This window comes from Diorhabda carinulata, chromosome 2 (assembly GCF_026250575.1).
Source record: "Diorhabda carinulata isolate Delta chromosome 2, icDioCari1.1, whole genome shotgun sequence".
Taxonomy (NCBI): Eukaryota; Metazoa; Arthropoda; class Insecta; order Coleoptera; family Chrysomelidae; genus Diorhabda; species Diorhabda carinulata.
Genome location: NC_079461.1, coordinates 20,973,408 through 20,989,141, shown reverse-complemented (window position 1 = coordinate 20,989,141; position 15,734 = coordinate 20,973,408). Strand labels below are relative to the sequence as shown.

Sequence of the window (15,734 nt, the reverse complement as noted above, 5' to 3'; positions counted from 1 at the left end):
AATTGGAATGGTTGGAAATATTGGAAACTTTTTACACAACCCTCGTACTTGCTTATTTCAACTTCAACTTCATTCGGAAGATCAGAATCAATTTTGGTCTACATATTGAGTGTATCAAATGCAGTCTTTTATTCTATTAGTCATAATTTGATTTAGGTTCGAATGACGTTGTAAATTATCCGATCGCATGTGCACTTTCAAATTTATCGTTCGCGGAGGGGAGAAGTCATACAAGTACGGAAAAATCCATTTCTAAATGATATTTTTTTGAAAAATTTAATTTAGAACCTTTTATTGTCATTAGTAATAACCGAAGGACATTTATAATTGTTGGAAAACTTCAACTGTTTACTAAAAGAATTGATACGCTTATGGATGACGAATACTTTATTATTTTGGTACTCTCTCATTCATTATACAGTATCTAAAACTATGCCAAAGTTAGTTGATTGATATTAGATACAAATAATAATAAATTAACGGTTTTTTTAATTAAAAAAATTACTCGAACATTTAACAATGTATATATATATATATATATATATATATATATATATATATATATACGAGAATATAAATAATATTTGTTCGTGAATGATATATACTTTATAGTAGGAGTTTAATTACTATGTATGTTGGTTAATATCACAAGAACGATGCGATTAGAAGTTTCCTAATAAGGAAAACTTTAACTTTCTCACTCCTACTTGAAATTTTTAAAAACATATTCGATAATTGACATAAATGACGGAGATGTACCGGTTGGGTCTTTACAGTGAAACGCTGTATCTCAAAAACTGTTAAACGCACAACTAAACTATCCGAAATTCACAAAGTTAAGTCAAGAATATCTGCAAAAACGTTATTAATGTTAATAACGGACAATTTTTCGGTCCTAAATGTCTGGTCGATTGCATTAGCGCAAGAATTGAAGGAATGCGTGCATCAAGCGCACGGTGCTTCGAGCGCATATTTACAGGTATAAAGACAGTATCAAGAGTTAATTCTTTCTCATCAATGCGATTATAGTCATAGTCTCTTAACCTAACTTAACCTTACCTAACCTAACAAAACCCAACATAACCTAATCTAACTTATCCTAACCTAAACATTCTTAAATTAAAGTGCTTTTGTGTGGAAAATTCAAAATACGCAATTTTTTAATTATTTTATAACCTAATACCAAAAATGCACTCATTCTTAGATTATTTTTCTATAAATTTTTGATCAATATTTTATATAATATTGAACATTTGCTCATTTTTTTGGAAAACCTTAGTTGTTTTTGCTAGTTTTTAGAACGATCTTTCGGAACCAAACCCATAAATTGTTATCTCTTAAATTTTCTATGAGTTGTATTTAATAAAATGAAGGTATTTCGCTTTTTTCATCGTGATGACGATGAAAGCGACATCCAGTTCGTTTGGACGCCCGGTCACTTGAGTAACAACGCCATATTGGGATCAACAAACGCACCAAAGGATCCAAAACCTATTCTCGTTGAAGCCAAAAGTGTCTCAACAGTCTTTAAACAGATGATTGGAAACACTCGGCATACATAGAGCAGTCTACGTGATGATGAACCTTCCCGCGGTGTCTGAAATTTTCCCACGCTCAAGTGCCTGTATCACATCATCGGTGAGTGTCCAATAATCCATGTAATTTCACTAGATTCGAGCCGAAATTAGCTTTTCGAAGCAGATTAAAGTTGTATGCATCAAAAGGACTCAACTATGGAACTTCGATGGGCTAAGATGCATCAGAAGGACTCAGCTATAGAAGTTCGATGGTCTAAGATGCATCGGAAGGACTCAGCTATGGAACTTCGATGGGCTAAAATGCATCAGAAGGACTCAGCTATGGAAGTTCATAGGGGCTATATTATCAAATTTTTCCACTAGTTCCTCAAATAAAATCAATTTATTAACGACAACATGATTGTTTTTTCACGTGATTAAATTTACTTCGTCATCAATTAACCATTGTCATCGAAATTCAAATGAAAAGCGTCTGAAGTGAATTTAGTTTAGTGCCTTGTTACTTTTTTGCTTTTAACAAATAATGATCTTGTTTCACGGTTTGTGACGGCCTACTGTACTGAAAAAAAAACGACAGGAAGGTGTTCGTTCTTGTCCTATTTATACATCTTATCGACCAAATACTCGTTTCAAGAAGAGGTGGGACTGTTATGTTCTTTCTAGTTCGATTGGTGTCTACCGCGTGGAGATTTGTGTTCATATTGATCTCGAATTTCTTTAGGTTGTAGTGTTAGAGAAAAACGTCCTTGGTAGCACTTTTCCAAAGGAAAAATAGACGTTCTGTATTCATGAACCACGTCTACCTGCAGGCTCTAAACTATCCAAGTTTCTGATCAGTAGAGCATGCTTAGAGTTTGCTTGGGAATCGAACTAAAAAAACCCAATAACCGGTGGTTATTGTTTTCTTTTTTCCAATCAAAAGACCTTAGTGGTTATATCAGAATATAAAACCTTTTTGGTATTTCAATGTTCAATTAAATATTATTCTGATGAACTTTTTAACGAGTGTTCAATTAGGATTAGAACACGGCATTCAGATCTAAGGACTCTTAAAGTTCTATTTCAAGATAAACAATGTTTTTCCAAAAAGGAGTCTCGTTTATGATTGAATTTCCTTCAAAGTTTCATATCATGATTTTGAAAAATCCAAGCAATCCTCAACATACATCTGCTTTCGTTTGTTACTGATCGATTTCGATTCTAATGAATAGAGTGTTGAAAGTATTGGATAATAGTCTATAAGAGCCGTTCACCTTCACCTTTTTTGCTGGTATCTTTTTGGCAGCACCGTTTTTGACAGATCAAGCGTGAAAGGTGTCTTTTGTCATGGTCAAACTTGTTCATTTTGGTCTATAACTTAATCATGAATCTCACGACCAAACAACGCTTGGAAATTATTGGATTTTACTATCAAAATCGGTTGAGAGAGTGCATCGAGCACTTCTTCCAATTTTTGTGCAGTTTGGGAGGCAGACTGAAGGAACTGTTCGGAAGCTTGTGATCCAGTTTACACTATTGGACATTAAACCACCAACACGCAAAATTTCGCGAATGGGTTCGGGTGTAAAACCTTATAAGATACGGCTGGTGCAAAAATTGAACCCACAAGATCTCCCACAACATTTGGCGAATGGGTGCTGGCAAAATTGAAGGGAGATCCACTTTTTTATCGAAAAACTGTTTTACCAGTCAGAAGCATTGCAAAAGCTACCAATGCATCCGAAAAAGTCACTGATTGGTGTGGATTATGGGCCGGTGGCATCATCTTCAAAAGCGACGTTATTGTTAATGCGCTACCGTGTGATAATTAACGATTTTTCTTGTCCAAAGTGGACATGCTTGTGGTTCCAACAAGACGATGCTACATGCCACACGGCGTCTTCGGTTAACAGTTTGGAGCCCGTCAATTGGCCGCCTAGATCGTGTGATTCAACACCTTTGGACTATTTCTTGTGGGGTCTTATTAAAGCTAATATCTACAGGGATAAACCCACAACGATTGAAGCATTTATTCGTGAAATACCGGCCGATATGTTGAAGAGAGTGTGCCAAAATTGGACCTTGCGCATGGGCTATCATCTAAAGCGGAGCCGCGGTCAATATTAGCATGAAATCATCTTCAAACATTAAATTATACTGATCGTTCTATCGATTCCAATAAAGATTTAATCAATTTTTTCAAATTTTTTGTGGTTCAAATCCAATACATATTGAAATATCACTGATTATAAAACTCAAAAGCATCAAACCTTTCGAACTTTGCGAGAAGTGCGGGTACAAAATAATGTGAATATAAATCATCATTAAAATGATTTTGTGGAAAAATAACGAAAAAAAAGTTACTAAAAATAACATGAAACCTCCCAGCTCTTATCCGCATCAGTAGTAGAGTTGAATGAAGAGGAAAAGGTTCGTCGACCTTTAGTTGCCTTTTATAAAACTTGTTCTTCACATTTTTCATTATTGTTGAGGATCATAGGCTTGAAGATACACTGTTGGTCTAAATATGTTTACAGTTACCTGACAGGTAAATATAAGAGGTTCAGTAAAGCACTAAGTTTCTCACACTCTTTCTATTTTCATTTTATTCTAGTTTTTAAAGGCGTGTTTACATTTTTTTTCACATAATTATTCTAGTTTAATATTATACTATTATCTGATATAACACATTTCATCTGTTTTTACAAAGGTGGAATTTTCGTAGCAGCGCAAGAAAAGTCGTTTGACTATGTGAAAAAAAAACACATTTTGTACCAAAACTCGATTATATTCATCAATTCAATCTTCTTCGAGAGCAATACAATCATTCCAAAGCTTCTTCAGCTTCATTTGGGCTGAATTTCTGGTATCGGTAGTCACTGGGAGCCAAATCTGGACTATACGGTGGATGAGAAAGCAATTCGACGTGTAATTCGTTCATATTAACCATCGATGCATTGTCTTGATGAAACAGTGATTTTTTTCTTCATGATATGAGGCCGTATTTCCTTAATTTTTGCATTCAAAGGGTCTAACAACAATATTCCATGCGCATCCCAACATACTGAACCCAGCTGACTGTTGTGGCTTCGAACCTGGTTCCCCGACTGCAGTCCATTCAGATGATGATTGTTTTGATTCCAGAGTGAAGTAAGGGATCTATTATCACATATCGACGCAAAAAATCTGATTTATTACGTGTAAACATGTCCAAATACTTTTCTGAATCATCAACACGTCGTTGTTTTTGATCGACTGGGAGTAAACGCGACACCCATTTTGAAAAAAGCTTTCTCATGGTCAAATGTTCATGGATAATTGTAAATAAATTGTCTTCTGATATATCCAAGGCCTCAGCTATATCACGCAATTCCAATTTTCGATTAGAAATAATCGATTTTTGGACTTTTTTGATGTAACGAAGATCAGAACGTTTAAATTCAAAAAATGGTTCTTTTTAATAGAATAGTGTCTGGGCAACAGTTTTGAAACCATTTGTGAGCTTGTACAATGACAAATTAACACACGAAACCATTTTGGATACATTGTTTTGAATGTCTTCGAGATGCTGTTGATTTGCCTTGAATTCCGATGAAATTTCATGGTGTCGTTTTGAAAAATATCGATCGAATAAGATGTTACGATTACCATAGAAGAAAACTACAACGTATTGTTCGAAATGAAAATAAAAATGAAGATTTGCAAGTGAAATATGGAGCTCATTACCGAGAGAAAATATGGATTACGTACCATCATTACGAATGTTAAAAAAAAGTCAAACAATGAGAAACTGAAATTAGTAAATCATTTGTATTGTTGAACAAATAATCGGTCACAAATTGCTTTGTCGTAGGTTTTTGTTTTAAATTTTATAAATGGGTGAAGTGAAAAAATGATTTGTGCGTGACTAATACCAAAAAGTACCTGTACGTTGATTGAATTTATATAAAATGTGAAATTTCACTTTTATATACGACGATCAAAAAATAGTCTTACGAATAATTATTGATAAACGTAATTTTTTACTTGAATCCCAAAATTATGAAGACTTACTCATACGGGAGTTGCTACTTAAGTTTAAGATATGGCAACATTGATTTCTTAAAAATTGACAACATCGCTAGTTTTATATATTTTTTTATATAACGAATTCATTTGTTAGGTTTTTGTTAATATGATTGCATTATTTTTAATATGTTCAACAGAAAAATTAAGAAATTATGTTATCAACCAATAGTATTTGTTTTACGAATAGACTATAACGTATTTTAAAGTGGGTATAATAAAAAAAATGGTAAAGATTATTTTATGTATCAATCGTATTGGTTTTACGAATGGACTATAACCTATTTTATAGTAAAGATACCTCAAAAATGAGAAATTTATTGTCTAAAACAATCGTATTTGCCATACGAATGGACTATAACAGATACTGTAGTAGTCTGAATTAAATATTGGAGAAGTTATCGTCTAAATCAATCATATTTGCTTAACGAATGGACTATAACCCATTTTATAGTGAAGATAACTCAAAAATGAGAAAATTATTATTCAAAAAAATCGTATTTGCTAAACGAATGGACCATAACATATTTTATATTGACTATAAGGAAAAAATTGTCTAAATCAATCGATTTTTATAAAAGAATGGACTATAAACCACTTTACAGTGAAGGTACACCAAGAATAAGAAGATTATGATCTAAAATAATCGTATTTGCTATTCGAATGGACTATAACATATTTTACAGTGGGTAGAATGAAAAAATGGAGAAAATTATTATCTATATCAATCGTATTTGATAAACGAATGGACTAAAACCTATCTTATCGCGAAAATGAAAAAATTAAGTAGATTATTGTCTAAATCAATCTTATTTGTTTTACGAATGGACTATAACCCGTTTTACAGTAAAGATACAACAAGAATGAGAAATTTATGGTCTAAAATGATCGTATATGCTATACGAATGGACTATAATGAAAAAATGAAGTAGATTATTATCTAAATCAATTTTATTTGTTTTACGAATGGACTATAACATATTTTATAGTGAAGATAACTCAAAAATGAGAAATTTATTGTCTAAAACAATAGTATTTGTTTTACGAATGGACTATAACGTGTTTTATAGTGGGTAAAATGAAAAAAATGGAGAAGATTATTATCTATATCAATCGTATTTGATAAACGAATGGACTATAACCTATCTTATCGCGAAGAAAATGAAAAAATGAAGTAGATTATTATCTAAATCAATTTTATTTGTTTTACGAATGGTCTATAACCCGTTTTACAGTAAAGATAAACCAAGAATGAGAAATTTATGGTCTAAAACAATAATATTTGCTATACGAATGGACTATAACGTATTTTATAGTAGTCTGGATTAAATATTGAGAAGTTATTGCTTAAATCAATCATATTTGATGATCAAATGGACTATAACTGGAAAATATATAATGGGAAAACTTAAAAATGACAAAATAATTATCAAAAGCGATCGTCTAGTTGTCATATGCAAATAACATCGCTTTATTAGAACCACAAAAAAAAAGTATATCACGAACAACATATCAATCTTATGATATTTCCATTATACTAAATTTAGTCATTGTATTATTATTAATCAGCTATAATAACAGACGCTGTCAAATTACCCACCATTATAAACATCCCTTCATCGTTATTCTTCTAAAAATAGAAAAATTTGAACGTTATCTTATTAACTTAAATGTCACGACATATAAACAAAACAAAAAGGGAACGTATAATGGCTAATGAATTTCGATGTTTAACACAAAATCGATACGCCGTAACGCTTAAAAGTAGGTTAATTCTCGGTACTAAGAAACTGAGTAACCTTTAACCCACGAAAAATAAGCGAAAAATCCGACTAGGTCGTGAGTTAAATTTCCGCGTCGCTTTCTCATGTAAAAAAAACACACCTACGATCGTTATTTAACTTTACAAAACACGAAATTGAAATCGAAACAAACAAATTCCAACTGTAAACAATTCAATCACATTAAATAAGAATCGGAATCGATTCAAATCGAAATCGATCAGTATCGAAACGAGCGAGGAACCTACGTCGTTTATTATGGATTAAGATCGTTTAGAAGTAGTAGTCTATGCTCTACGGTGTACTATATACTATAAAACTATACTACACTAGATAAATATAGTTAATATATGAATTCAAAAGTTTTTATTGGATTCCTCTCATTTATATCTTAGATTCTATCTTATTTATTCAATATTTTATATAAAACTTGTTTCTTCCATCTACCATTTTAGCTTTATGACATCTTTCATAGTAAAGGTACCCTTTTATCTAATTTTTACTACCTATTATTATAACCACTTGATGTACCTGACCCCCGACTTTTAGCCCCGGCCTAAACCTTTCTCAGAATTCGTCAATAGACACTTTCTTACATACTTCTTCATGACTACAATAAAAATCAAGTACTTAACAATAAAAATGCTTAAATAGGAAGCTTATAATCCCTATGGAATTTTAGGATTGTGGCGACATACGAGGATTGTCCCATAAGTACCTGACCCAACAAAGAAAACACAAAAATTTTGGAAAATCTTTGACCCCTGAGATATTTTTTCAAATCTGGTAACAGAGGGGACTAAATCTGGCGAATAAGGTGCCTTAGGTGTCTAAAGATCAGTCTCACCCAGAGTAGAATTTTATTCAGCTTTAATATTGGTTGGAAACGTTAAAATCATCAAAAATACCATTTTAAAACGAACAAAATTTCGGTTTCCGACTGTATAAATATGTATATTTATTATATAAATTCGCTTCCTATTACAAGCCTTAAGTACACACGAAAAACGGAAAATATTTAATTTCTGTAAACCAAAGTTACGACATATACACAGAATTAAAAATAAATATTTGTTATACTTTTTCATTTTTCTCCTATTCGAAATAATTACGAAATTAATGAAAGTACCGAATCAGATCAGTTCTACCATATTTGGTAGGTGAATCGATAAAATTTAATTCAAGGTCACGCGAGATGCTGAAAGAATTTCAACAGAATTTATCTCAATGTTACTTTGTACGATTTTTTTATGCTTCTGTAAATACTTATAACAGTGTTTCTTAAAAAAATATCGGTCTGTTGATTTTTTTGCTCTGATTGGATTTTCAATCTAATTACCAGTTCAAGTGGTTCGTTTCAACAATTACTGGATATGTAAATATTTTAAAATCAAAAATTGTGTGAAATACACTTTCATTAATTATCTAAATGAATATACATTTGAATAGAAGTAATAATTCAACAACAGTTTGAAATATTCCCAGATTCTATAATATACAAATAAACTCCATCATTGCCTGAATAAACTGCAGGGGGTATGACTCATACGAGTAAAATATTTTAAAATAAAGATCGCTTGTTATTCTTTCAATATATCTCAATTATTTCTCCTGCATATATATATATATATATATATATATATATATATATATATATATATATATATATATATAATTAATATTTTTATCACAAAGCATTAACTAATTATTTTCTTGATAATACTATCCATTACATGACTCAAGAGTGTATTCTTTGTTCGTAAAATTGAAACAAACATACTGATAATTTATGTCATACAAACGACTTGACTAATCTATACAGCTGTCTATCATCCTATACAAACAACTAACGTAGGTTAGTTATACATGTTGTTTTAAAACTTTTCGAAATAACACCGAAGAATTCGAGATGTCGGTGAATCGTATCCTCGGTTCTATTTTAAGTAATAAAGTAGATCAAGACACACATGACTACATACCTTTATAAAATCATTCCACTCGGTATCCTTCAGACACTTGAACAAGTTTTAATAGTTTAAAATGTTTTTCGGGACGTTAAAATAAGAGCTAATAAACGAACAACAACTTATTTTAAAACAAATACGTGAAAAATAATAAATAAATTTATTTAAAACATCGAAAAATGATAAGTAAATATGACGAAAGACACCATAAACATTAAACACACACACAATCACCGAAGAAGTTGGCTGTCAACTGTTGCTTTTAGTTACTTTTTGATAAATTGTTTTGAATTAGTAGCGATCCTTCCGGCGAAATATATCAACTAGAGAGAGATCATAAACATAGGGATTCCTCAGAATCGAGTACAAATAAGAATCGATTACTTTCGATATTGTGACAAATTAATTTTTTAAACGTATCATATGAAATATTGATTATAATAATACCAAATTCATTATTAACTTATCATTTATACCAAATTTTAAATGATATTTTGTTTATTCAAAAAAGAAATACGAATATCTACAATAGAATTGGATTAATAGTTGTTAGTTGCTTAAAATCGATTTAAATTAAACGAGTAATTAATAAATATTCACAATAAGAATCAATACTTCTGGTATATTTATAAATCGATTGCTCATTATATTCAGTAATTAAAATTTAAAAATAAAAAAATGTATCGATATTATTACAGGATCAATAACTAATCATTCACGCAATTCGAAACGTGATGCTTTCCTTGACTTTTCATTGGTCGAAATTAAGCGCTGTCAAGATTTCTGACAGTAAATTTGACGTTTTGAAGCAAGTGTCAGAAGTTTTTGTCTTTACTGATGTGAAAACATTTTGAAATGGTATTTAATATATAATTAACTTTATATAGTGTTAAAATATTTGTTAAATAAGAACAAAATCATTAATTCTAAGGAATAATGGAACCGACTCCGCCCGATTCAAACAATGGACAACAAAATGTACGTCGACATTTTTAATTCTATGTATTAGGGTCATTTTAACAATTTTATAGTTAATCGGGTCTAAAGTATAGGAAATATTCATCCAATATTCAATTTTATAAAGTATATAATATGATAAAATAGCCCTAACATCTGTTTGAAGTGTAAATTCATATGTAGGATTGTTTGTAATAAAAACAATTTAATCAGCAAAAAATGACCTGTGTAACAATAATATTTATACATAGCGTTTCATAATACGATAATAAATTCCAATCGATGTATTAGTTGTTGGTTGACTTTTTTAGAAATGTATATTGTTTCATATTGAATTAATATTTTGTAACATTGTTTTTAATGAACAATGTGTGCATAATACTTTTTTAAAGGGAGGTAATTTTAAAATGACGTTTATAAAGAAAAAATAGTATAAAAATGTTTATTAAATAATCGATATTAATTATAGAATCAACAAGAAATCACTGTAGACAATAACCTACCTAGTGCTGCATCCAGTCCAGTATCAAGCCCAGTAAATATCTCTGCTAGTACATCTAGTGAGGAAATACCGCCACCAAAAGCAGATTATTATGCACCCCCACCTTATGAGGTTGCTACAAAGGGTACCAAATTACCCACATATGAAGAAGTCCAAAGAGAAAAACATTTGGAAGAGCAGGATATTCCAATACCAATTAATTCTCCTACGACAAGGGTAAATATTTTGGTAAAAAATTAATTCAATATGACATTTATCGACTTTTCAGCCATTACCATTTCGTCCAGGACAAAGGGTTATAACTATTGATACAGAGAATCCTGAAGATGTGGATACATCTTTATTAGGAACAGATTTTATGTTTTATATCGCTTTCTTTGGTAATTATCCATTTAAATTATGATATTGATTATTATATGTTTGTTTTTATTTCAGTCGCTTTTATTTTTAACTGGATAGGATTTTTATTATTAATGTGTTTTTGCCATACAATCGCTTCAAGGTATGGGGCCTTGTCCGGCTTTGGTTTGTCATTAGCAAAATGGACTTTTATTGTACAACACTCAACGGAATTAGCTTCAAAAGATAACAGTTGGTTATGGTGGCTTATAATGACTTTTGGTAAGTAAAAAATGTTTTGTGAATGTAATGAAATTGATTTCTTGGTGATTTTCAGGGCTCATCATTTGTATCCGTGCTATACTGCAATACTTGAGTATAAAAAGGGGATGGCACATGTTATCTGCAAGTCATCAAGAGAGGCTTTTATTTTTTTATTAAGCTTTAAAAATGTGTAGGTGTTTTTCAAGTATACTATTCTTGTGTACTTGTCACGGCGTACTTTAAATGTGATTAGAAAACATTCATTCCTTTCAAGTTTTTTTTTCCAAAAGTTGTTGAATGTGATGTTATTTCGTGCATTTTTTAATAATACAGTTTGATAACGTTTAATAGCTTCAAAATAACTTCTTTTATTATTAAATGACCTTATTGATTAGTAATTTCCCAGTGAATTAAAATTTAGTCAAAAAGATGAGGAAAACAACGAAAATTTTCCGAAAAAATTGGATTTTAGAGAAAAAATTGGGTTATATGGAAAAATATTGGTTCTGGTGTGAAATAAAAGATTTTACAGCTAATACTAAGTCTTCTATTGCCTTATTAGGTATAATAGCAGAAACATCAAATTGGCAACTATGTGTGAAATTGCGATTATATAAGTTGGTAACCATGAAAAAATTCATTTAAAGGTCTAGGTAATGAAGGCTACAACATTTGACATCACCACTAAAAGCTCTGAGTAGAATCAGGTCTTCGAAACGTCATTTCAAATCTCATTGTTTGTTTAAAGTCTTTTGTTTGTAATTGTCTAGGTTCAAACTTTTATTTAAGGTCATAGTTGTCTTTTTAATTTAATCAGAACCAAATTTTGATAGCAAGGTACCCCATTTCACTTATATTTTTGAAAATCAATGGTTTATCTGTAGCTTAGGGCACATTTTTACCCTTTTTTCAGTTCAAAATGTTCATATTACAAAAGTTTCCTCTAAAAATAACATCACAATCTCATAGTTTAGACATTTTTTGAAAATTACAGCTTGTAACTCTATATAGAGTATTTTCTATTGTTTTCGACAAGTTTTCTAATAGATAATCTTCAAAAAATCGATTTTTATGGCCAATTCTCCATAGATTTTATCCTGGGAGTAAATTTGTTGTTGTATTAAAGAACAGGCATCATCAGATCATTTTTTGTTGCTATAATTAGGGGTAAGGACCCCATTTCACTTATATTTTCGAAAAAAACGGTGTATCTGTTCCTTAGGACACATTTTCATCCTTTTTTCAGTTCAAAATGTTCATATTACAAAAGTTTTCACTAAAAATAACATTTCAATCTCATAGTTTAGACATTTTCTGAAAATTACAGCTCATAACTATATATAGAGTATTTTTTATTGTTTCCGACAAGTTTTCTAATATATAATCTTTTAAAAATCAATTTTTATGGCCAATTTCCCATAGATTTTATACTGGGAGTAAATTTGTTGTATTAAAGAACAGATATCATTTTGCTGCACGAACTTCTTGATAAGCCCCCGTATTAGAAACGTCAACAATAGAACATCAATCGATGAAGTCATTACATCGAAATATGAAAGGATTGTATTGAAGTTAATTCAAATTTAAACAAAAATGTCCTATAAAAAGTTGCTGGCCAACATACGAGGGCTACTCATTGAATACGTTACTTTTTATCTTATCATGGAAAATCAGTTTATTTCCGTCTATGTCTTTAGTAAAGTATAGAAACATAAAATTTCATTTTTTACATTGAAATTGCAACATAATTGTAAATTTATATTTCCCTGGTGTAAAATAACTTTTTTCTTAACAAAAAACAGTCGTTCTTTTTTTAAAACTAGATATTTTATTGATTTATAAACTTTGATAAATTCACAGTTTTAACTTTTGTTTTGTATCTGGTGAATCTAAGGTTACAAAACAGCGCAAAAATTCGTGCATATAGCGGTTTGTACTAGATTTTGTTTCGCGAACGTGTTGTATCGTATTTAAAAAACAGTCAACAATATGGCGTCAATTGAGGATGTCATAACAACGAATATTGAAAGCGCATTGTATCCAAAAGAGTGTAGTAATCTTGATAGATAGCTGTGATTCTAAAAACCGACATCAGACGAAACAACCCGATTGAGATTAAATTGTTTCAAGGCACTTTTTGTATTCGTTTCACTTAGATGGAAATGTCGATGGTATTTTTCCTAACCTCACATTCAACAATAATGTATTTTGTTATATTTAAATATTTGAAAATGTGATTGGAATTATGAAGACAATATATGTAGTTTGGATAAAAAAAATCGAACAAAACTTCGTAATTTTCAATTGCTTGAATACAAATTTGCAAGTAATTTTTTAATTCTTATCAAAATGGCACTAAAATTTTAGTGAAAAAACGTGATATTTGATTTTTTGTGTACACAATGTTGAAGATCTTATCTAGTTCGTAAAACAATGTTTGTACTAGAGATGAGAATAACAGAAATAAAAGTCGTAACCGTGATTTAGTAACTGTTGGTGAATTATATTCATACTTCGTTGATATGGCAACACAATAAGGGGGTGAAGGTCAACGATTTTGTCGCCTATAATTTAATTGAATTTCAATTCGGAAAAATTGAAAGTTATTTGAATAGTTCTTAAAAATAAAGAAAAAAATCGATCATAAAAAAGATAATATTGTGATTAAACAAAAATATTATGAAATAAATATAAAAATTAAATAAAATTGATTAGAATTATCTAAAATTCGGGTAAATCATCTTAAGAGATATAAAAAACTGTTACAAATGACATGTACTGCGTTACCTTGACTTACTAGCCGATACTGATGATGGAATTTAATAAAACCTTAACAATCTTTGAGATGGCGACGGATGGGCGCGATTCCACCTTCGGTTACGTGGCAACATTATTTCTTCTACTTTTTTATATTCAATCGAATATCACGTGAATAATTAATTGAATGGTTCTTTGTATACAATTTCCAAAAAAAAATGATAATGTAAAAAATATTTTTATAAATTCACGACGAATTTACCAAAAACAAATAATTTTTTGGAATTATATTCGAAGATTCTTATTTGTTGTTTGAAAAGTTTTCACCTTGGAGTATTGTTTTCTTCTGAAAACTATTTTCAATTGTAATAATTTAGATTCTCTTTATTTTTTTATATATTCAAATAATGGTTTTCGTCATAAACTCGATAGGAAACATCAACGACGATCAGATCCGGAGATTTCAATGAAAAAGCACTTTTTTCACATTTCAAGTTCTGCCATCTCTATATTCAGGTCGGAAACTTTGCAAACAACCCTCGTATTTTTAAATTATCGGATAACTTTACAGACTTAGTATGATTATTATAAAAAATATTCTGCGTTGCCGTTATTACTAGATTATATATTGTTCCACTGGATCTGATTAATTATAAAAATTAATTAAATTACATCTTAAATTCTATTTTTTTTTATTTATACCCGGTAATTTAATCACCAACATTAGTTATACCAAGTAGAATTTAACAGTGAATTCTTAAAATATAACCTGCTGGGGAGTTTTCTACCACATCAACTACTTCACCCTGTTTAAATGACTGTCAAATGTCGTTTACGTAATTCTATGGCAATATAATGGAAAGAAACCAATTTTTACGATGAGGAAATAATCTTATATCAATTAATTATGTACGAAAATACATATTATTATTTCCTAACCTCATTCAGCTTTTTTGGTTCTTGGTTATCTAAATTAGATAGAAAAATAAACGTAAACTACATCGTGTTTCAATCAATGTTACCAACTTGTTTTATGACATCACGATTTTGCACTACGCTTGGGCTACCTCATACTAAACGTTCTAGAAACGTCTGCATTCGATTAGTTTGAAAATTCGACTTATTATTATAGTACAGTCAATTTTACATTTTGAAATAGACTAATTTAGTTATAATGATTAAAGTTTTTTTTAAATTTTACTAGTCTTCATGTAACTATTAATTATTTCAATTAGTTATACAAAATTAACTATTACTCAAAATAAATTTCTCTTTTATTTAATTAAAGATTTTTGCAAAAATTAATAGAAATGGTAGCGAAAAATTGTTTGATAATCTTATTTTCAAATTTTTCAGACATTTTCTCGAAAGTGTATCACTTTTTTCCGTTCGATAGTTTTCTCATTTGCTGATAAAAATACTAAAATTTGTATATTTTCCCGCTAATTGGCGTTTTCGAAGAAGCAGAATCCATTTATCGAGATTCAAAATGTCTGAAATCAATACTTCCAGTTATAGCAAACACCGGATTTATTTCCGGTTCGATTTTCTAAATTGGGTATATGAATTACACGAAAAGGCAGTTCCC

At 30.1% G+C, this 15,734-nt stretch overlaps 2 protein-coding genes across 4 annotated transcripts in view; one reads left to right on the top strand and one right to left on the bottom strand.

Annotated features, from left to right (window-relative positions):
• Nucleotides 1-9,645, bottom strand: part of LOC130903796 (uncharacterized) — a 50,279-nt gene extending 40,634 nt beyond the window's left edge. Inside the window, exon 1 of one of the 2 annotated variants that reach the window (XM_057816128.1) lies at nt 9,343-9,645. The gene's annotated coding sequence lies outside the window, so the exon portion shown is untranslated. The remainder of the gene's footprint in view (nt 1-9,342) is intronic. The other variant, XM_057816124.1, reaches the window with a different exon arrangement.
• Nucleotides 9,646-10,048: 403 nt separating this feature from the next.
• LOC130903603 (NEDD4 family-interacting protein 2) lies at nt 10,049-14,829 on the top strand. Of its 2 annotated transcripts, none has more exons than XM_057815813.1 (5): nt 10,049-10,305; nt 10,754-11,002; nt 11,055-11,166; nt 11,222-11,407; nt 11,463-14,829. In XM_057815813.1, exons 1-5 carry the CDS (start codon nt 10,264-10,266, stop codon nt 11,564-11,566), a joined length of 693 nt encoding a protein of 230 aa, XP_057671796.1. In that variant the 5' UTR covers nt 10,049-10,263; the 3' UTR covers nt 11,567-14,829. The 2 variants fall into 2 exon arrangements, with proteins under 2 accessions (XP_057671796.1, XP_057671797.1); XM_057815814.1 differs by having other exon boundaries at nt 10,098-10,185.
• The last annotated feature ends 905 nt before the right edge of the window (nt 14,830-15,734 follow it).